This window comes from Protomyctophum parallelum, assembly GCF_964188405.1.
Source record: "Protomyctophum parallelum genome assembly, chromosome: 3".
NCBI lineage: Eukaryota > Metazoa > Chordata > Actinopteri > Myctophiformes > Myctophidae > Protomyctophum > Protomyctophum parallelum.
In genome coordinates this window covers 9,875,084-9,898,706 of record NC_139698.1, presented here as the reverse complement: position 1 = coordinate 9,898,706, position 23,623 = coordinate 9,875,084, and the positions used below count along the sequence as shown (strand labels likewise).

Below are 23,623 nucleotides of genomic sequence, written 5' to 3'. Positions count from 1 at the left end.
TTTACATAGATTGTGCATCATCATACATTCCTCATTCACACACGCATTTATACACTGATGGCAGGGAGGGAAACCATGCAAGGCACCACCAACCTGCACATCAGGAGGAATTAGGGGTTCAGACAGTGTCTTGCTATTAAGGACACTTCAACACAGACTGGGGTGGGAGCCCACAGGGATCGAACCGGGTACCTCACGGCGTTCCCATCTGGCTGTTGCTGTACCGGCCACTCTACACCTGAGCCACTGCCGCCTATACAATACATACATGCTGTTATTGCATTTTATTAAACCTATTTTGGGCGGAAACCCCTGTTGGTGTTTTAACCCATTCTGACCTGAGATCAGATTCATACGAATTTTCCACTGGACACACACTGGTCTGATTAACCCATTCTGACCTGAGATCAGATTCTAAAAATGTAAGTCGTTCTTCGATTTTTCAAAAAATAGCAGATCTACAAGCTCGTATCGCGCCACTCGGTGGCGCGATATGAGCTTGTAGATCTGCTATTTTTCAATAGCTAAAGCATAACATGATGCCAACACCAAAATGGGTGCACGGTCAGAATGGGTTAAGCATTCTGTTATACTTTAGCTATTGAAAAATAGCAGATCTACAAGCTACGAGCTTGTAGGTCTGCTATTTTTGAAAAGTCGTGAAAAAAGGGGGCGCAAATCTTTGAATATATATTTCAGAGCGAACATTTTTAACTAAAATATTGGCTTCTGGGGGGTCCCTGGAACTACATATTTTGAGATGGGGGGTCCGTGGTACAATAGAGATAATTCTGGGGGTCCTTGACATGAAAAAGGTTGAGCACCACTGACATAGAAACATGGGTTTTTCAGAAAAATGTTTTTTTTCTGGGAAAACGTACGTATGATGCTATAGCTAAAATCTAAAGATTACACGGATGCTTGTCCGGATGGAACGGGTTAAGTAAACCCAAACTAAGACCACCTGCTCCTCCTCAGCCTCCATTAGCCTTCTGTGTGTGTGTCTGTGTGTGTGTGTGTGTGTGTGTGTGTGTGTGTGAGGGCTACCAATCCTGAAAAGCTGATGTGCACACATCCAGAACCCAGCAGCCTCGGACCGAACCGCCTCATCCCCATCCCGTCCCGGTGTCCAGGGGGCCCGGCTGGCTTGGCAGGGCGCCAGGGGGAACGGCGTGAGCCGCGGATAAATCCGCCTTAATGACTTCCCTCTGTCTGGAACGTGCTCAGCAGCACTGCAGACACGAAAGGCTAATTAGCTAACGAGCGTGGCGGTTAATTCTCCTTAACGAAGCCGCATCGGTTTCCAGCACGGATATAGAGAGAGAGCAAAGAGACTGCAGGGAGGGGAGGGGGGGGAGGGAGGTGTGGGGGCGGGCGGTGGAGGAGGATACTGGCAGCAAACTGGACCGGACTGGGACCCATCCAGAACCCTCCCCCTCTCTCTGTCTCTCAGGAGAACGCAGGGCGTGCCGACTGTGCCGCGGCGGCGGCGGCGTTTTGGGCAGCGTTCCCGGCACTCCTGGCCGGGCCTCTGTGGGAGGCCCGTGGCGACCGCATTAATGGGATCGAACTGGGAACATGTTGATCGCCAACACTGGGGGACTTGGGAGCATCTGCTCGCCTCCGGAAAAAAAGCTGTCCGTGATAAACAAACACACACACACACAGACACACACACACACACACACACACAGAGGCACGCACAAAAATACTAATAATCCTGCCTTGGCTCGCCGCAGTGTGTTTTTCCTGTACTGTCCCCGTCATTTAGTTCCATCATAATACCACCCATTCAATTAGGCCTGAGCAATAGAGCCATGATATGACATTGATATCTCGTGCTGTGAGACTGGATATCGACCTGGGATTGTATAATATCGTGACATACAGTACAGGCCATTCAGGCATTTAGCAGCAGAACGGCAATCCAGAGCGATTTACAGTCAGCAAGAACAAAAACATGGTAATACATCAAATACATATGATGACGATGAATCATATGTAATATAAGCTAAGAACCTAACAGTGGAATATTTGCACGCATTTTAACATAACATTATGTTATGCTTTAGCTATTGAAAAATAGCAGATCTACAAGCTACGAGCGGCGCGCTACAAGCTACATAGCTTTTTCAGAAAACTGTCGTGATGTAGAAGACATTTTTAGAATCTGATCTCAGGTCAAAATGGAATAAGCTAAAAGTGGAATATCTATTTAATGAAACTACCGGTATGCGTATACAAATATAACTTGTAAAAGTGCTCCTCGGAGCACAGGTCTCCACCAGGTCAGGTAGGTTATTGTGGGCCAGCAATGTTTGGGAATTCGCCAGTCAGGATGGATTATGAAATAATTGGACGAAACTCGGCCTTGCGGAGACGAAAACGCGTATGCTTCTCGAATAGTCAATTTACGGTTGATTGATTAACCCACGCGAGCAAGATAAGAGTCTCTTATTGGTTCTAAATAACTGGTTTTGGATATTTGTGGGTTTATTTGCCCAGCTTTTACTATTTGACTGTTCAGCAAATGGAAATGGAACTGAACTGTTTGTATATTTTAACCTGCTCTCTGTCTCTTTCTTCTTGTTGTATCGCCTGTGTGTGTGAGTTTTGACCCAAACAGCAGCACCTCCTCCCCTGTGTGGGTGGGGGTGGGGGTGGGGGTGGGTGGGCTGCATCTCCGTTTGTAAGCCTTCTGAGTGTCCAGCTGCAGGGCAAACAGCCAGGAGGTGTGTGTGCGTGCGTGTGTGCACGCTTATCATAACGTCACTGAAACCTCTTATCTCCATAATTTAAGTGTGTGTGTGTGTGTGTGTGTGTGTGTGTGTGTGTGTGTGTGTGTGTGTATTGATCTCTCCCCGGTGTTGCAGTAAATTGGCTGGGCTGCAAAAGGAGCGACCGAGCGCCCCACCGCTGTGTGTCTGAGTGTCTCTGACATTTAACATGATCTTTAAAGGCATTTCTCCACTGTGCCCGCAGGACCTATAGCAGCGAGCTGGGTGCTCTCTCTCTCTCTCTCTCTCTGTCTCTCTCTCTCTCTCTCTGTGTGTACGCCAGGCCTCTAGTAGCAGCGAGGGTGAAAGAGACAGGTGGTGGTGGTGGTGGTGGAGTGAGGAGGAGGTGGTGGTGTATCTCGTTGCTGTACGGGCAGAAAAACCTCTTATGTCCATATTCTTAACTTTTTAGTGTTTTCTTTCGTAAGTCAGCGCCGTACTCCAGCACACTCCAGCGTCACACGCCAACGAATGCGTCGTGAGTAGCGTAGTATCCACGAGGTCCAACCGCGGCGCGAAGCAGCGCGATTCGAAACGCGTCCTCCGATCCGCTACTTCTGCCATGTTTGAATTTGAATGGTGAAAAGTGACCAGAGTTTTGTGCACATACCAGGTTTCCACGCCGACAGAGACTGTATCTGTATGTATGGAGGGGAGAGTTCAGTTTGTGAATCACTGTTGTTGTTCGGTTTGGAGCTAAATGGGCTCAGAGGAGCAGCTAGAGTTGGGCTGAGGATAAATGGGAAGAGAGAGAGAGAGGTGAGAGAGACAGAGAGAGAGAGAGAGAGGCATGAAATGTTGAACACTACCGTTTACCTCACATTGACACCGGCTACCTCACTCACTCTTTGAACTGAGCCTGAATGGGGTCTCTCTCTCTCTCTCTCTCTCTCTCTAACTCTCTTTTCAATTAAAAGGATGAGAAAGCATACGTTTACATTGCTAAAGTGTACCTAAGGTACGAATAAATATTGAATATAAATAGGAATAAAATAAACGTGTAATTTGTAAACAGAGCTGTGTTGCATTAACACTTTGAGTAATACGCAGCTGTCTTGTTAAACTATAAATAGATAGCATTTTCTGTCAGAGATAGTTAATTATACATCCATACAGGAGAGGTTCGCTTGTATATAGTTTGGAAAGTTGACGGCAGCATTTAGGCCTAATAAAAAAAAACTTTGGTTTCCGGTTGCCGACCGACTCTATTAAATATGCGCGACTCATATTATTTTATTGGCATTTGGTGGAAAAAAAAAAAAATAAAAAAATAAGCTCAGAATGCGACCGAGTAAGACCCAAAAGGTCTTTATTAAAATTAAAATTATCTTTGATGAGACCATTGGGACGCGCGAAGTCAAAATAAAGTTTTCTTTCGTCTAAAATATCACGTGCGCAAATGTTTTGGAATGCGTCATCGCGAGGAGACGCACAACACAACAGTGACAACATACAGCATGGACCTGTGCACGGTGTCTGTGACTGTCCACTGCCCGTGCAAAGCAAAGCACCGCCACAGATCATACGATTGAGTACAAAAACATTTGAAGACATAATTAAGGAGGTGAAACCGTGCCGGTGTCGGTTTAAGTCCGCAGAAGGGAGACACGACCGAGCGGATAAATGGACTATCATCTCAGCCGACATACTCTCCCCCCCCACCCTGGAGCCTCTAGGCGCCCAGGCTGGGTGCGTGCTGGGCATGTTTGACTTTCGGTATCTATAGCCCTGAGATGCGAGGAGGATCTGCCCCGTCAGAACGTTAGCTAACGTTAGCTTAGCCCCATATATGTGCTCGGAGCTACAGAATGAGCGTAGGGAGAGGAGAGGGCACATATGGGGCTAACGTTAGCTATGTTTTTGTCTTTTAATAACTAGCACTATAGCTATGTTGATGCCAGCAACACGTTCTAACTTTTTATGTCAAAACATGAATGGGCGTAGGGAGAGGAGAGGGCACATATCATATATGGGGCTAACGTTAGCTATGTTTTTGTCTTTTAATAACTAGCACTATAGCTATGTTGATGCCAGCAACACGTTCTAACTTTTTATGTCAAAACATGAGCTGGAAAGCAGAGGTTGTTTTACGTTAGGTGGGTTGTTGCTGACACCACCGTTACCTAAAACTGGATGGCCAATAAATGAAGTACACGTGATTTCACAATGTTTACAAGCATGAAAGATTCATGCCACCCCAAAACACAGGCGCAACTAAATAAAATAGGGGGCTTGCAAATGTAGTCTTAGACCTGCCATGATTCCACAGTTCAAATGAACTGAGTTGCAGGCAGGAGGAGGGGCAGCAGTTTGACGTGACTGTGCATTTCATTACTGTCAGAGCCTTCTAGTTACTGTAAGACAGTACAATTTACAATTTAGGCATTTATCAGACGCTCTTAATCCAGAGCGATTTACATTAAGCAAGAACAAAAAGCATGGGAATACATCACATAAAAATAATTTATCATGAAACATGCGTATTAAGTATTCAACCAGTGTGTGGACATTCTATTCAAAGTTTTCAAATGTTTAGCTGTAGGCATGTAGACGTAGTGTTATGTGTACTTGAACCATTCATTATTTAAAATATGGTATTTCAGGCAAATATTGAAGTTATTAAAAAAGAAGCCTATCCATCATTGCCGTAGGAAAAAAAAAAGTTTAAAAAAAATCCTCTCTACCCATCCTTCCCACGAAAAAATAAAATAAAATAAATTCCTTGCTACCCAACTTTCCCACGAAAAATAAAATAAAAAAATAAAATAAAATAAATTCCCTACCTACTCAGCCCAAAAATGACAGCCAATCGGAAACCAAAGTTTTTTTTTTTTAGGCCTTACATGTTTTTGCATATGTATGGGCTGAGGATAAATGGGAATGAGAGAGAGAGAGAGAGAGAGAGAAAAGGTATGAAATGTTGAACACTACCGTTTACCTCACATTGACACCGGCTACCTCACTCACTCTTTGAACTGAGCCTGAATGGGTGGGGTGTCTCTCTCTCTCTCTCTCTCTCCCCCCCTCCCTCCCTCCCTCTCTCCCAGGATCTACTCTAAGTTCTCCCAGAAGAAGATGGTGGAGCTGTCGGAGGCGGGGCTGCAGAACTTCCTGCTGCTGTTCGTGGTGGTAGCGAGGCAGGTGGAGCTGGAGGACGTGGCGGGCAGGGCGTCTGAACTGCTGGGGCTGCTGCCCCCTAGCTGCCCCCCCGGGCACCGCAGCCTGGTCTGGAAGGGGCAGCTGGCTCTGCTGCTGCTGTTTCAGGTGCATCTTTTAGCCTAGGGATGGGTTTTTTTTTTTTGATTTTTCAAAAATAGCAGACCTACAAGCTCGTATCGCGCCACTCGGTGGCGCGATACGAGCTTGTAGATCTGCTATTTTTAAATAGCTAAAGCACGACACGATGCTGACACCAAAATGGGTTCCCAGTCAGAATGGGTTTAATGCCTCAATATAAAAATGTAATGCAGAGTTCAGAATCGATTTTTATTTCTTTATTTTACTGACCTTATCTGGCTGCATTGAAGTGGGTGATTTCACTTTTCATGGTTTATATTGTTCATAATTGTTTTAAAATGTTGTAGGATATAAAAAGCAAAGTAACTTGGTGGGGGGGGGGGGGGGGGAATGGCAAAACGGAATATTGAATCGCAACAATTGCTGAATAATAGAATCGCAATATGAATTGAATCAGCACCCTACTGTAGGTATAGGTACCAAGATGGTATGGAATCTAAGGTAAGTGAATCGGCCCACCCCTAGTTCTCAGCCGTCACCGCTGATTTCACTCATTTGGATTCTACGGAAGTATTTTTTACGGAATAATGCTGCAGACCGAAAATAGCCGATCTACAAGCTCACAGTGCATATTGGTTATTTTTTAAGAAGATCGATGCTGAAAGAGTACCGAAAGTGTTCAAACTACCAATAGGATAGATTATATTTAAGAGTGTTTTGAATTGGACAAACTAGCTATGGAATGCATGCTCAGAAGCATCTTCCATAAAACCCTAATGGTCTCCGGTATTTCATAAACGCAAAGGTCAATCTGCGATGTCTTCAACTATACAACGTAGAACATAGCTTTAGATAAATGAGAACAAAACATCATGAACCTCATCTAAAGGAGTGAGCATCGGCCGTTGTGTTGTGACCTAGCCTGAACCGATCGAATAACCAATAAATAGTAGCGTGTAGTTAGTAGATCTCAACAAAAAAGTGTTTGGGGGGCCGCGAAACCTTTCTCAAATAGAGACTCTGGGTGGATGATGTCGCTGCACGCTCGCAGTGCGCCAGCACAGTCTCATTTGAAAAACATGTATTCTAATGAGATTTCATCGTTCGTTCGCTCGCTCGCTCGCATCGTTGGCAGTGTAGACGAGGTGTCTACAATGTATTGTACACTAACACAATAATAGTAGACTAGCACAATAATGTAGACTCTACATTATTGTGCTAATTACTCAAGAAACGATTTATCTTTAAGCCATTCTGACCGGGCAGCCATTTTGGTGTCAGCATCATGTTGTGCTTTAGCTATTTAAAAATAGCAGATCTACAAGCTCATATCGCGCCACCGAGTGGCGCGATAGGTAGGTCTGCTATTTTTGAAAAATCGAAGAACGACTGACATTTTTTAGAATCTGATTGCGAACGCAGTGAGCCACTTACTATGACAGCAAGGGCTGAATGTCTGTGTGTCCCACTGTTACACCACCCGCCCGCCACCTGAGGGCGCAGCTGTAGCACACACACACACACACACAGGGCGCAGCTGTAGCACACACACACACACACACACAACCACACACACACGAGCTGCGTTCGCTTCCCGCGTTTGCGCGTCTTACTTGTCTCAGGTCAGAATGGGTTCATCAGACCAGTGTGTGTCCGGCGGAAACCTCGTATGAATCTGATCTCAGGTCAGAATGGGTTAAACCATCCACTACTACTAGTCCAGTGATGAAATGCAGACAGCATTGTGACAGCAGCGTATGCTTTGCCCTTCCTTCCTTCCAGGAGCGAGGCCTGGACGTCGGCGCTCAGGCCAACTGGCTGGCCTCGTCCTTCAGCAACACGGCCAAGGAGTTCTACAACAAGGACACGGACGCGTCCCGCCGGCTGGCCCTCTGGGGCCCGCTGGCCTGCTACCTGGACGGCGTGGCCGAGGTGTTCGAGACCGGCGCCTCCCTGGGCCTGTCGGAGGACCGGCTCCTCAACGAGGGCTTCGGTTGGCTGCTGCCGGCGTGCCGCCAGTCGGAGCTGAGCTCCGCCCTGGGCTTCCTGCAGACCGTCCTGGCCCAGCTCAGGTGAGGCCCGCCGTCTGCTGCAGGGGCCAAAAACACTCCGTTATGTGAATAATCAAGCACAGGTATTTTATATTAACCCATTCTGACCTGAGATCAGATTCATACGAGGTTTCCGCCGGACACACACTGGTCTGATGAACCCATTCTGACCTGAGATCAGATTCTAGAAATGTCAGTCGCTCTTCGATTTTTCAAAAATAGCAGACCTACAAGCTCGTAGCGCGCCACTCGGTGGCGCGATATGAGCTTGTAGATCTGCTATTTTTCAATAGCTAAAGCATAACATGATGCCGACACCAAAATGGGTGCCCGGTCAGAATGGGTTATACTATCAAATAAAGGCAAAAACATATCTTAAAAAAATGATAATAATTGAATATCAACATAATTTAACCCCATAAGTGTTATTTTACTGCTACTATACTTCATCACACAGCACAAGTGTGAAAATTGCAGATCTGTAACAAGCTCACATCTGATCCGATTGTCCAGAGCCACGATCGGACCAATCTCCACAGCCCTATCGCTGAGGACATGAAGGAGTGATGCACAATCTGATGGCATAGATCATTTATTTAGTAGGATTGGTTAAATCGATCAAGTGTGAATAACTGTTGCACTTGTGACTTACTAAATAATAACTATATTTATATAAAATAAATATAAAATATAGAGGCCGTCAAACACCGTCAAAGTTATCCCACCCCTCACACACAAAACCATCTAAAGTAGCAGATCCGCCAGCGTATACCCAGCGTGTAGATGTGCTATACTTTTAAATTTGAACCCTGAAAAGTATAACAGTCTCGAACAGAAACAGGGATATAATACAACTAATTTATTATCACAGAAACAGGGATATAATACAACTAATTTATTATCACACACAAACTCCAAACACTCCTCGTCCTCCTGTATCCTCGTCTGCTTCTTCTGTCCAAATCCTTATTCTCCCTCTCCATCTCTCCTCATCCTCTCCTTGTATTTTCACCCTCTCCTCTTCTCTCCTGGGGGATTAAAGCGGGGTGCGATGGTACGCTGCTTTTGGGGGGGGGGGGGGGGGAAGAGAGCTGCCGCTGATCCCCTTTAGTGCTGGGAAGTAACTACAAGTACAGTTTACTCGAGTATGCCTACCTAAGTACAATTTTGAGGCGCTTTTACTTTACTTGAGCATGTTGTCCATGTCTTTGTATATACTTTACACTTCTACTCCGCTACATCTCAGAGGCAGTTATTTGGAAACCTTACTTACTAGTTAGTCTAACTATGAGACCCTGCAGATCATGTCTGTGTGTGTGTGTGTGTGTGTCTGTGTGTGTGTGTCTGTCTGTCCCGCTGTGACACCACCCGCCCGCCACCAGAGGGCGCAGCTGTAGCACACACACACACACACCAGAGGGCGCAGCTGTAGCACACACACACACACACACACTGCGTTCGCTTCCTGCGTTTGCGCGTCTTACTTGTTACTACTACGGTAGTTGTACTTTGTAGTTTTAAGAACATAAAACGTACACCGGCTACTTCTTAATGGCCGATCTACAAGCTCACAACGTGTTGCATTGTGACGCATCAGGAGCACATATTTTGACGCCAACACTTGAGTACTTTTTATTCAAGTAACATTTCTAACACATTTCTTTCACTTGCAACAGAGTCTCTGCCAGGTGGAAACCTCATATGTCCTCATATATTGTTAGTTTTCAGGATTCAAATTCATAAGTAGCACGATTCACGATTCAAGCTTGTGGATCTGCTACATTTATGTATTTTTTATACTTTGTTTGTTAATTCTTTCAGCATAACATAACAGATCTGCTACTTTTGAATGATACTGACACTAGTGTGACCAAGTATAGGACGTGAATTTGACGAAAATTACAAAAAAAAGCTGGTGAGATATGAGGTTTCAAATGATTATTATTGTATACCGGTCGTATTGCTTACTTTTACTCAAGTAAATGGCAAAAATAAAAAAACGAATCCGAGTACGTCTGATCCCCCTGTACACAGAAGCCTGTACTTAGCCCATTCTGAACGGGAACCACTTTTGGTGTTAGCATCATGTTGTGCTTTAGCTATTGAAAAATAGCAGATCTACAAGCTCATAGCGCGCCACCGAGTGGCGCGCTACGAGCTTGTAGGTCTGCTATTTTTGAAAATTCTAAGAACGAATGACATTTTTTAGAATCTGATCTCAGGTCAGAATGGGTTCATCAGACCAGTGTGTGTGTGTCCAGTGGAAACCTCGTATGAATCTGATCTCAGGTCAGAATGGGTTAGGGGGGGGGGGGGGGGGGGGGGCTCCCACCGCGGGGCTGCTTGATCCTGGAGGCCGAGAGCCGCGGCAGCGCCGCAGCATCCCGCTAGGCCCACAGCGCCTGGCATTAGCCCAGATAAGCAGCTGAAGGAGCTGTAATCTCATTTAGACTGGAGATGATCCCCCTGTCTCCCAGATGAGAGAGCGGGAGGGGAGCGGAGTGCGAGGGAGAGAGAGGGGGGAGGGAGAGGGGCCGGGGTGAGCAGTCGTACCACCTATACACCCCTCCTCCGCCCCCTCCTCCAATAGCACCCCACTCCACTCCGCCGCAGTTTGCTGAAACGCACACGCACGCACACACACACAAACGTAGGTAGTGCTATATTTGTGAGGACGTCAGCATTTTAGGATGGTGATTTCTTATTTTTATTTTTCCTTTTTTACTGGAATCTTAAAGCCGGAAATAAAGCCACAAGCTCGTCGTGTTGTGTTGTGAACTTGTAGATCGGCTAAGTTCCGTGTGCAACACCGTCGTCAACCAAGCATAGATCAGGGCTATAACTCCAACCCTCCCTAAACCTGTAAGCTCAAAATGTTGAGTCCTAAAACACTAAACCCATTCTGAGTCTGTTCCTAATTTGTAAGTAAGCTATTTTTTTCCGTTATCATAAAACAACCATTTTGCCTGTGCCTGTGTCTTATTTTCGCAAAAACTTGAGAGGACATTTGGCGCTCACAAGTATAGTGATAGAAGTGTGCGCGCTCAGCTCAGCGCGCGCGCACACACACACACACACACACACACACACACACACACCTCAGCCGCTTCTTTCCCCTTCCAGCAAGGTTGCGTCTAATCCAGGGAGAGCTGAGACAATCGATTAGAGTCTGAATTCATTAGCCTGGTTACTATGGGCGGAATGGAGCCTTTCACACCCATCAAGACTCATTGTACAGCACGTCGTCAGAGACCCCACTTAATCCTCCTCGCCGAGGCTTCTTACAACCTCTACACACACACACACACACTCACACACACACACACTTACATGCACGCACACACACACTTCTTACAACGTCTACTCACACACATGCGTGCACACACACACACAAACATTAAAGTGTTTGCACACGCACACTTTAACTTACGTCTACATACACACATGCGTGCCATGCCGTGCACACACATGCACGCACTTCTTTCGTCTACTCACACACACGCGTGCACAGACACACACTTCTTATAATGTGCACACATTCCTTATACACTATTAGAGACCCTGTTTAACCCCCTCCCTCCAGTCCCTACCCAGCTGCACTAACATGCATGCACGCACACACACACACACACACACACACACACACACACACACACACACTTTAGAAAAGAGCAAAAAAAATACAACAACAACATAGCATCTGATCTCAAAATCTCTAAATATAAATCCTGACCTAAGTTTTCTGGAAAAACTGATCTCAAAATCTCTAAATTAAACCCTGACTAGACTCAGTAAACTGGACCTCAGTCGGCTCTGTTCTATACTGTCCTGTCCAGAATAGATTAAACCCTGACTAGACTCAGTAAACTGGACCTCAGTCGGCTCTGTTCTATACTGTCCTGTCCAGAATGGATTAAACCCTGACTAGACTCAGTAAACTGGACCTCAGTCGGCTCTGTTCTATACTGTCCTGTCCAGAATAGATTAAACCCTGACTAGACTCAGTAAACTGGACCTCAGTCAGTCGGCTCTGTTCTATACTGTCCTGTCCAGAATGGATTAAACCCTGAGTAGACTCAGTAAACTGGACCTCAGTCGGCTCTGTTCTATACTGTCCTGTCCAGAATAGATTAAACCCTGAGTAGACTCAGTAAAATGGACCTCAGTCGGCTCTGTTCTATACTGTCCTGTCCAGAATGGATTAAACCCTGACTAGACTCAGTAAACTGGACCTCAGTCGGCTCTGTTCTATACTGTCCTGTCCAGAATGGATTAAACCCTGACTAGACTCAGTAAACTGGACCTCAGTCGGCTCTGTTCTATACTGTCCTGTCCAGAATGGATTAAACCCTGACTAGACTCAGTAAACTGGACCTCAGTCGGCTCTGTTCTATACTGTCCTGTCCAGAATGGATTAAACCCTGACTAGACTCAGTAAACTGGACCTCAGTCGGCTCTGTTCTATACTGTCCTGTCCAGAATGGATTAAACCCTGACTAGACTCAGTAAATTGGACCTTCTGTTCTTGGACTGCTTTGTTCCATCTACTGAACCACCAAAACGTTCACTTGCTACGAGCTCGTAGATCTGCTATTTTCATCTAATGTATCCCCCCCCCCCCCCCCCCCCCCCCCCCCCCCCCCCCCCCCCGTCGCCATATTAGGGATGCTACTTGATTCAAACGGTAACTTGTAGCACAAACAACACAGTGAAACACACAACAGGTCAATCTATACTTACTGCCCCCCATGTTGTTGTCCATCATGCACCTATAGGCTCCACGGTGATGGTGTTGTGCTGTGTTTCCTACCTCTTTAATCCATTCTGACCTGAGATCAGATTCATACGAGGTTTCCGCCGGACACACACTGGTCTGATGAACCCATTCTGACCTGAGATCAGATTCTAAAAATGTCAGTCGTTCTTCGATTTTTCAAAAAATAGCAGACCTACAATGAGATATGAGCTTGTAGATCTGCTATTTTTAAATAGCTAAAGCATAACATGATGCCAACACCAAAATGGGTGCCCGGTCAGAATGGCTTAATCTAAATGCAATCTGAATTAATTTCCCCCTAATGGCTCTGAGAAGAAAGGCCCGCCAGACCCCCCCCCCAGCGAGAGGCCTCGACCATCACAAGGGCTCCAGTGCACTTTATCAAGCCAAGGAGATATGGATTAATTGTCTCCCTGTAGTGAGCACACATCCAGCACAGTGTGTGTGCCAGGCAGCCCCTGTGAACTACATGTGTTTGAGAACATGCTTTACTTTACTCCAGTATTTGTATCTTTGGAGACGTTTTGTTTAAAAACACTTTGAGGGATCTATTTTAATATATGACATATTATACCGAGGCTGCCGGGATAGTTTAATCACCTTTGGAGCATACAGTATACACCGAAGTATTTGTGCCTTTGACCCATCCGCTCGAAAACACTCCAATGATTTGTTATTGAGCCCACAAAAAGGCCACTTCCATGATCCGGGTCATAGACAAAGAGCAAAGCGAGCTAAGACTGTCTCTATGCCCTCGTTGGCTTTGCATTGGACTCAGTGACTCATAACGTGTGTGAAACTGGAGGGAGGTCCATGAAATGAATACGTTTAGGAATCACTGCTAGAGCCGTACAAATCCTCCCTTATCGGGGATTCGGGGTCACTGGCATATGTTTTCAAATGGGGGCCTAACAAACGAAAAGGTTTGGGAACCACTGCTTTAGATCGTGTCAAAGGTCATGTCTTACCTAGCCTCGATACCCAGGCTTTCATTTCGTCTGCGCGAAAGATGAAAGCCTGGAAAAAGCCGTGGGCTGAACCAGTCTAAAAGTGGGAGTCAACCCTTCCGCGTAGGCGTCGCTCTAAATGATATGACGTAGCGCTGCACTAGGGGGGAGAGGAGGGGCCGGGGGTGACGGACAGATCGATGAGATCCAATCAGGGTGCGCGCTTTTCTGAGACGTGACCCTCCCATCTAGGCCAGAAATGTCTCTGCTTAGGTCAGGTCATGTCTTACCTAGAGACACAGGATCGGAGACACATTTTGACCATAAGGTCGAGATTGAATTAATCTCCTGAGAGCATCAGGCTCTACTGTATTACCTCAACGGCAATCTGAGAACCCATCGTCAAAAAATAAAGGAAAAACAGCACCCTCCTTTTCCTTTTGAATTTGATGGAGTCAACTCAACGGTAAAGATGTTATAGCGCTTGGCAGGAAACCGGGTTCAAATCTGGGATAAAAGAAAGTGACATAGTGCAGCTTTAACTGTTTAAGTGCCAGGGACGTAATCCCGTAACCCCGACGTCTTTGCAATGAGTGCCAAAGACGACAAGACGTAATTTAATTTTTAAAACGCCCTCTCTTTTTTTATAATGGGAGAATTGGCACTCAGAGCCTAAACTGGTGACCACCAGGTGGCGCTGAAGGAGTTTTAATGACAAATATTGTACTTTTGACACCCACTACATTTCTAGGATGGGGGAAAGTACAAGAATTAAACACTTGAACTCTTATTTAAAAAAAATGCCCAAAATGCATTAATTGATCCTTTTTGTTTTTAAACATTCCCCTTTTTGGGTGAAGATGTTTTTTAGTTTTGAATACATTTTCTTAATAGTATTTAAAGCAAGTTGCCAAGTACTCTAACTGCATTTAAACTCAAGTACAACTTTGGCAGAGCAACTTTTACTTGTAGTTGAGTTCATATTTTGTCCAGAAGTATCTAGTACTATTGACTCAATTCCTGAAGTTGAGTACTTGAGGTTCATGAGAGACTAGGTTTGGAGCATTAATGGAGGTCATGCAGTTTGGATTCATTTGAATAAAAGCCAGTGTTTGTAATAGGCAGCTATTAGTGTCCTCACAACCATTCATTTACAGTAGGTGTATTACTATTCTTTCTCTAGCGGGAGCACTCGGCTGTCTCTGCCTCACACACGCACGCGCGCACACACACACACACACACACACACGCACACACAAACACACTTAAACACACACACCTCAAAAGGTGAAACACTAACTTAAGCGCTCTCCTCTTATTTCACGGCCCTGGCTCCCTCCCGTAACACGGTATCTTGTTAGAGTGGCTAATTCCCCAAACTTCCCCATCTCAGATCTCGGGGTTACAGGGCCACTACATTTGCACATTAATGGCGAGAGAGAGAGAGAGAGAGAGAGAGAGTGTAGAAGAGTTAGACGTCCCAGAAGGCCCTCTGTGTTACGGCCTGGACCACGCTGACCCAGTTAACCAAATAAAGAGAGAGACTATACTATATGCTCTCCCTCCCTCTCTCTCTCTCTCTCTCTCTCTCTCTCTACCGTGCGCGCTTTCCAATTCGTCCCGCCAAATTAAACATAATTCCTCTTCCTGGCAATACCTCGGTATCTCTTCGTGATTAATGCGTTTTCTTCTGATACAATTAACGGGTAATTATGTAGCCTGGCGAATGTAGCCGGGGCATCATTATGTCTATTAAGACCTGCATGGAATCCGCACACATTAACCCGTTTATACCTGAGAGGACGCGTCTGTGTGTCAACCTTATTCCTTTTAACCACTTCAACCATTATTCTAAACTCTATAGCAGATCTACAGGTTCGCTCAGTGCCGCGCTACGAACCTGTAGATCTGCTATTTTTGAAAAAATCGTGAAAATGTGTGCAAATCTTTGAATATAATTATTCTTTCACAGCAACTGTTTTTTAACACAAATATTTGCTTCTGTGGGGTCCCTGGAGACAATATATTTTCAGATGGGGCTCGGCGGCCAATTACATATCATTTTTGGCGTCCTCCTTGACATGAAGTAGTTTGAGCACCACTGACATAGAAACATAGATTTCTTTCAGAAAACTGTCATGGTTTAGAAATACATTTAGTAGAATCTGGTCTCAATGGGTTAAGAGAATCACTCTGCCGCCCGTCAGGCGGATAGGGAGGAGGGTCCGAGCGGGGGACGCGCTCCTTGATGGCCATCGCCATGGTGCGGAGGCGAGCGGACAATCAGAGCCATAACCCATTCTGACCGGGCACCCATTTTGGTGTTGGCATCATGTCGTGCTTTAGCTATTGAAAAATAGCAGATCTACAAGCTCATATCGCGCCACCGAGTGGCGCGATACGAGCTTGTAGGTCTGCTATTTTTGAAAAATCGAAGAACGACTGACATTTTTAGAATCTGATCTCAGGTCAGAATGGGTTCATCAGGACCAGTGTGTGTCCGGCGGAAACCTCGTATGAATCTGATCTCAGGTCAGAATGGGATAATTCCCCACATCTATTCCTTCCCATGGCCCTCTCTGGTGCGCAGAGTTCTCACTACTAACCCAACCCCCGGCACTAGAGTCAAAGTGTCAGGTTTGATATCAATGCATTACTGTATTCATAACATCGTTGCTGTTGGGAGGAAACCACCTAACTCCATTTTTGAGGTTTTAGATTGTATTTTTAATTTATTTTGCATAATTCAGTGCTATTGAGAGAGAGAGAGAGAGAGAGTTGTTTCGAAAATATTGAACCAATGAAAAGTAGTGAAAACTTTGGAATTGGAATCCTTCCTAGAAATGGATTGGAATCAAAAGTGCAATATTTATGTTGTACTGTAGTACTGTAGAAGTGAAGTATTCACAGTTCCGATTACTAAACTAGAGATACTCAAGTACTTTCACTTCAGTACTCATGGTAAATTCGGCCACTGGTCTCAAATAGACAAATAGACTTTTTTTGGGGGGGTTTTCCCCGTCGCTTGTCTGTCTCCTCTTCCTCCGTCACAATGGACAGCCCACCTGTTTCACCTGTAGCTCTGCGACCTTCACCCGGAGGTCGTTGGTGTAACACACACCCCTGTCCCATGGCTGAACCCGGCCCCCAAAACACACACTACAGTTCACTCTGCGCACACACACACACACACAAGGGGGTCCCCGAGGGTCTCCAGGGGCCGTAACTCTACTCAGGACTCTGCCAGCACCTGGAGAGGGTGACCCGGGGGCCACTGGGACTCCTGAGACAGACAGGGGGGCCTCAGCACAGGAGAGAGGGTGACCCGGGGGCCACGGGGACTCCTGAGACAGACAGGGGGGCCTCAGCACAGGAGAGACACAACATTGATGTCTAACAACACAATCCATGTCTTTGTGTCAGTGTCAGCATGCACTGACTGACTGGGCTGGGATCTGGAACAGAGTGGGTGTGACAGTTCATCTATTTATCTAATATCCCAAATAGCAGAACTTCAGGGTCATTTCCGGTGCACCACACCTATTAAAAAGATCATTGTTGAGTGTAAATTTCGGGCAGCATGTCAAGGCGATGACAATTTACAATTACAATTTAGGCATTTAGCAGACGCTCTTAACCCATTCTGACCTGAGATCAGATTCATACGAGGTTTCCACTGGACACGCACTGGTCTGATGAACCCATTCTGACCTGAGATCAGATTAAAAAAATGTCAGTCGTTCTTCGATTTTTCAAAAATAGCAGACTTACAAGCTCGTATCGCGCCACTCGGTGGCGCGATATGAGCTTGTAGATCTGCTATTTTTAAATAGCTAAAGCATGACATGATGCCAACACCAAAATGGGTGCCCGCTCAGAATGGGTTAATCCAGAGCGATTTACAGTAAGGGTAATACATGAAATACATGGTCATCAAGGATCATAAACAAGCTATGGACGGTAAGGACCTAACATCCGACTAACAGTATAATATCTGTACAGTGTTACATACGTTTAGCCTTTACCTACGTGATGACACCTTAGGGTTTCAGTTCAAAATGGTAACACATAACTTTTTTTATACAATTTCCTGTCCTAAAATGTTGATGTCCTCACAAGTATACTGATACAAACGTGTGTGTGTGTGTGTGTGTGTGTGTGTGTGTGCGCATGCATGCTTGTGTGTGTGTGTGTGTGTGTGTGTGTGTGTGTACGCGTGCGTGTGTGTGCGTGTGTGTGTCGCCTATGCCTTGTCTTCCAGGAGGGTCCATCATCAGCGCAGCGTGCAGTCTGCTGCCCCCCCCTCCGCTTGGGGTGGTCCCGGTGCTGGTGGTGGTGGTGGCGTGGGGAAACAGCGCCACCTAGCGGTGGCAGCGGCCCTGTGGTCTCACTTCTTCCCCTTCCTGCGCAGCCTGCGCCTCTCGCAGACGCCCCCCACGCAGCTGGCAGACGCAGCCGCAGGTCAGTGTGAGCAGTGAGGGGGGGAAAGTATACTCATTGAAATGTATCAATACTGCAATGTAGGACTATACGTAACATAACTGTATACTGGAATTCAAAATGCACTTGAGTAAAAGTGCTAAAGTATTGGTATAAAAATGTAGTTAAAGTACCAAGTATAACAATGTACTCATTATACAAAATGAAAATAGCAGATCTACAAGCTCACAATGCGTCGCATGCTATTTTCATATGGCCGAAATATATGTAGGGCTGATGTGTTTAATGTATGTGTTCTTGTTTTGTAATAATCTACAAAGTATCTAGTAACTAAAGTTGTAGGTCGTCTATTTTCAAAAGATGTTTTATTGTTTATATATTTTGAAAACTTTAAATGGCACATTCTGCACAATGAGAACTTTTACTTTAAATACTTTTTAGTTCCCCCCCCCTGAGTGGTGACAGCTATGGGTGTCCCTGGGTCCCTGAGTCTGTCCCTGGCTGGGTGGCACCAAAAAAGCGTCAGTGTTGCACAGCCCAACACACAGACACACAGGCCAGGGAGGAGAGCTTGTACAGTACACTACAGTACAGTACGGCACAAGTACAGTACAGCATAGGCTATAACCACTCAGGGCCCAGGATGAGACTAATATCCACGACCACCCAGTGATTTTAGTAGAGCTATACGCCAGGCTAACTTTGACCCACAACTGGTGAATGCAGGCTTTCACCCTGCTGGTCCTGGACCTGCCCTCCAGTGTTCTCTATGTTCCTAATGCTTGGTGTTCTACCCTACAGGCTTCACCCTGCTGGCCCTGGACCTGCCCTCCAGTGTTCTCTATGTTCCTAATGCTTGGTGTTCTACCCTACAGGCTTCACCCTGCTGGCCCTGGACCTGCCCTCCAGTGTTCTCTATGTTCCTAATGCTTGGTGTTCTACCCTACAGGCTTCACCCTGCTGGCCCTGGACCTGCCCTCCAGTGTTCTCTATGTTCCTAATGCTTGGTGTTCTACCCTACAGGCTTCACCCTGCTGGCCCTGGACCTGCCCTCCAGTGTTCTCTATGTTCCTAATGCTTGGTGTTCTACCCTACAGGCTTCACCCTGCTGGCCCTGGACCTGCCCTCCAGTGTTCTCTATGTTCCTAATGCTTGGTGTTCTACCCTACAGGCTTCACCCTGCTGGCCCTGGACCTGCCCTCCAGTGTTCTCTATGTTCCTAATGCTTGGTGTTCTACCCTACAGGCTTCACCTGGCTGGTCCTGGACCTGCCCTCCAGTGTTCTCTATGTTCCTAATGCTTGGTGTTCTACCCCACAGGCTTCACCCTGCTGGCCCTGGACCTGCCCTCCAGTGTTCTCTATGTTCCTAATGCTTGGTGTTCTACCCTACAGGCTTCACCCTGCTGGCCCTGGACCAGCCCTCCAGTGTTCTCTATGTTCCTAATGCTTGGTGTTCTACCCTACAGGCTTCACCCTGCTGGCCCTGGACCAGCCCTCCAGTGTTCTCTATGTTCCTAATGCTTGGTGTTCTACCCTACAGGCTTCACCCTGCTGGCCCTGGACCTGCCCTCCAGTGTTCTCTATGTTCCTAATGCTTGGTGTTCTACCCCACAGGCTTCACCCTGCTGGCCCTGGACCAGCCCTCCAGTGTTCTCTATGTTCCTAATGCTTGGTGTTCTACCCCACAGGCTTCACCCTGCTGGCCCTGGACCAGCCCTCCAGTGTTCTCTATGTTCCTAATGCTTGGTGTTCTACCCTACAGGCTTCACCCTGCTGGCCCTGGACCTGCCCTCCAGTGTTCTCTATGTTCCTAATGCTTGGTGTTCTACCCTACAGGCTTCACCCTGCTGGCCCTGGACCAGCCCTCCAGTGTTCTCTATGTTCCTAATGCTTGGTGTTCTACCCCACAGGCTTCACCCTGCTGGCCCTGGACCTGCCCTCCAGTGTTCTCTATGTTCCTAATGCTTGGTGTTCTACCCTACAGGCTTCACCTGGCTGGCCCTGGACCTGCCCTCCAGTGTTCTCTATGTTCCTAATGCTTGGTGTTCTACCCTACAGGCTTCACCCTGCTGGCCCTGGACCTGCCCTCCAGTGTTCTCTATGTTCCTAATGCTTGGTGTTCTACCCTACAGGCTTCACCCTGCTGGCCCTGGACCTGCCCTCCAGTGTTCTCTATGTTCCTAATGCTTGGTGTTCTACCCTACAGGCTTCACCCTGCTGGCCCTGGACCTGCCCTCCAGTGTTCTCTATGTTCCTAATGCTTGGTGTTCTACCCTACAGGCTTCACCCTGCTGGCCCTGGACCTGCCCTCCAGTGTTCTCTATGTTCCTAATGCTTGGTGTTCTACCCTACAGGCTTCACCCTGCTGGCCCTGGACCTGCCCTCCAGTGTTCTCTATGTTCCTAATGCTTGGTGTTCTACCCTACAGGCTTCACCCTGCTGGCCCTGGACCTGCCCTCCAGTGTTCTCTATGTTCCTAATGCTTGGTGTTCTACCCTACAGGCTTCACCCTGCTGGCCCTGGACCTGCCCTCCAGTGCTCCTCAGGACCTTCAGCCCAGCCCCGTTCAGGCCATCATGCAGTGCTTCGGCTGGGACGACATGCTGCACCCTCTGCTCGTCACCCGCTACCTGCCACACCTGCTGCAGAACAGGTATACAACACCTCTTATCACTATAGCGCCCACAACGTCACTAACTGGTGGATTATAGTTTGGTAAACTGAAAAGAAAGAGTTTAGTTGTCCTGTCCTGTCTTGAGTGGTGCGCCCGCTGCCTGTGTGTGTGTGAGGGAGGGGGGAGGACTCAGTGGCAGAGCCTGCACTGAGCGACATGCAGTCGCTCTATACATCTCCGTACAAGGTTGTGTTACCGGATTTGGCTGCAAAGCAGACCATCGACTACTGCCATCGGTGAAAGTCAAGTTTTTTTACCGATGCGCCGATGGCAGTTAACAAGGCAAACATCGGCCCCTACTGATTGTCGGCCGATTGCATCGGTGCACCCCTACTCTAAAGGAATGGGGGGTGGTTCATGTGTTTGAGCCAATAATTGGCCGTGTGTGTCTTTATGTATGTCTGTTTACAGTAAAAACTGCTGCAATACCTAGTGTCACTGTTGAGCAGCCTAACACACACACACAGACCCATTGACCACTGCATCACACACACACACACACACACAGCCTGCAGCACTCGGAATTAGCATATGTACAAGCTCTCAGCGAGGCACAAAGTGATGCGCTTGTGAGCTTGTAGATCTGCTAGTATTTACTACATAATAGTAATCCACCATTCCCCCCCCCCCTCCCCCTCAGTGAGCTGGTGTCCTCGGTGGGTAATGCGTCTGCGGGCTCCGTCAGGGCCTGGTTCCGCTGTGTCCTGCAGCAACACCTGCACAAGAACACCGACGGGTCGGACAGCAGAGCAGGTACAGTACGCTGCACAGCTGTGGCTCACACAACCATCTGAGATCCATTTTTCAGATCGGTAAACCAATATTCTCCAGCGGTTTCTCCTTGCACGGCCCCGCCCCTCTAGCCCATTCTGACCGGGCACCCATTTTGGTGTCGGCATCATGTTATGCTTTAGCTATTGAAAAATAGCAGATCTACAAGCTCATATCGCGCCACCGAGTGGCGCGATACGAGCTTGTAGGTCTGCTATTTTTGAAAAATCGAAGAGCGACTGACATTTCTAGAATCTGATCTCAGGTCAGAATGGGTTAATCAGACCAGTGTGTGTCCAGTGGAAACCTCGTATGAATCTGATCTCAGGTCAGAATGGGCTAGACCAGAAAGCAGGCTGGCTATAGGCCAGGCTACAGATCCACAAGCTTTTTTGTCGTAGTATCAGTCGACGGAATCTACACTGTTGAGACCCAAAGACCCAAAGGAGAAATTTGGTGTCGCCAGGACCCATGTCTCTAGGAGCTATTTTCACTACTTATTATTATTATTATTGTGTATGCTATTTCTTAAAAAAATATACGAAATATACAACATACAAAAACAACCATACAATATGATAGTATTATTTGTCTTCCAGGTAGAGCCATGGATGAGCAGCTGTGTGAGCTCACCAGGCTGGTGTTCAGGCTCCCTGAGGTGGACAGTCTGCTGCAGAGAGCAGGGGTCACCCAGCCTGCCTCCAGACTGGAGCCCTGCCCCGCCCTGGGCCTCTTTGTCAAGGTAACCTCCATAGACTGGAGCCCTGCCCCGCCCTGGGCCTCTTTGTCAAGGTAAAGTCCATAGACTGTAGCCCTGCCCTGCCCTGGGCCTCTTTGTCAAGGTAAAGTCCATAGACTGTAGCCCTGCCCTGGGCCTCTTTGTCAAGGTAAAGTCCATAGACTGTAGCCCTGCCCTGGGCCTCTTTGTCAAGGTAAAGTCCATAGACTGTAGCCCTGCCCTGCCCTGGGCCTCTTTGTCAAGGTAAAGTCCACAGACTGTAGCCCTGCCCTGGGCCTCTTTGTCAAGGTAAAGTCCACAGACTGTAGCCCTGCCCTGGGCCTCTTTGTCAAGGTAAAGTCCATAGACTGGAGCCCTGCCCTGGGCCTCTTTGTCAAGGTAAAGTCCATAGACTGGAGCCCTGCCCTGGGCCTCTTTGTCAAGGTAAAGTCCATATACTGGAGCCCTGCCCTGCCCTGGGCCTCTTTGTCAAGGTAAAGTCCATAGACTGGAGCCCTGCCCTGCCCTGGGCCTCTTTGTCAAGGTAAAGTCCATAGACTGGAGCCCTGCCCCGCCCTGGGCCTCTTTGTCAAGGTAAAGTCCATAGACTGGAGCCCTGCCCTGGGCCTCTTTGTCAAGGTAAAGTCCATAGACTGTAGCCCTGCCCTGCCCTGGGCCTCTTTGTCAAGGTAAAGTCCATAGACTGTAGCCCTGCCCCGCCCTGGGCCTCTTTGTCAAGGTAAAGTCCATAGACTGGAGCCCTGCCCTGGGCCTCTTTGTCAAGGTAAAGTCCATAGACTGGAGCCCTGCCCTGGGCCTCTTTGTCAAGGTAAAGTCCATAGACTGGAGCCCTGCCCCGCCCTGGGCCTCTTTGTCAAGGTAAAGTCCACAGACTGTAGCCCTGCCCTGCCCTGGGCCTCTTTGTCAAGGTAAAGTCCATAGACTGTAGCCCTGCCCTGGGCCTCTTTGTCAAGGTAAAGTCCATAGACTGGAGCTCTGCCCTGGGCCTCTTTGTCAAGGTAAAGTCCATAGACTGGAGCCCTGCCCTGCCCTGGGCCTCTTTGTCAAGGTAAAGTCCATAGACTGGAGCCCTGCCCTGGGCCTCTTTGTCAAGGTAAAGTCCATAGACTGGAGCCCTGCACTGGGCCTCTTTGTCAAGGTAAAGTCCATAGACTGGAGCCCTGCCCTGGGCCTCTTTGTCAAGGTAAAGTCCATAGACTGGAGCCCTGC

At 47.4% G+C, this 23,623-nt stretch overlaps 1 protein-coding gene across 1 annotated transcript in view; it reads left to right on the top strand.

Moving 5' to 3' along the window:
* The window catches only part of mms22l (MMS22-like, DNA repair protein), a 54,280-nt gene that overhangs the window by 17,204 nt on the left and 13,453 nt on the right, over nucleotides 1–23,623 (top strand). The window contains exons 14-19 of the mRNA XM_083760700.1: nucleotides 5,825–6,041; nucleotides 7,797–8,086; nucleotides 18,051–18,250; nucleotides 20,733–20,883; nucleotides 21,545–21,657; nucleotides 22,275–22,417. Of these exons, the coding sequence (XP_083616826.1) occupies nucleotides 5,825–6,041; nucleotides 7,797–8,086; nucleotides 18,051–18,250; nucleotides 20,733–20,883; nucleotides 21,545–21,657; nucleotides 22,275–22,417 (1,114 nt within the window). The remainder of the gene's footprint in view (nucleotides 1–5,824; nucleotides 6,042–7,796; nucleotides 8,087–18,050; nucleotides 18,251–20,732; nucleotides 20,884–21,544; nucleotides 21,658–22,274; nucleotides 22,418–23,623) is intronic.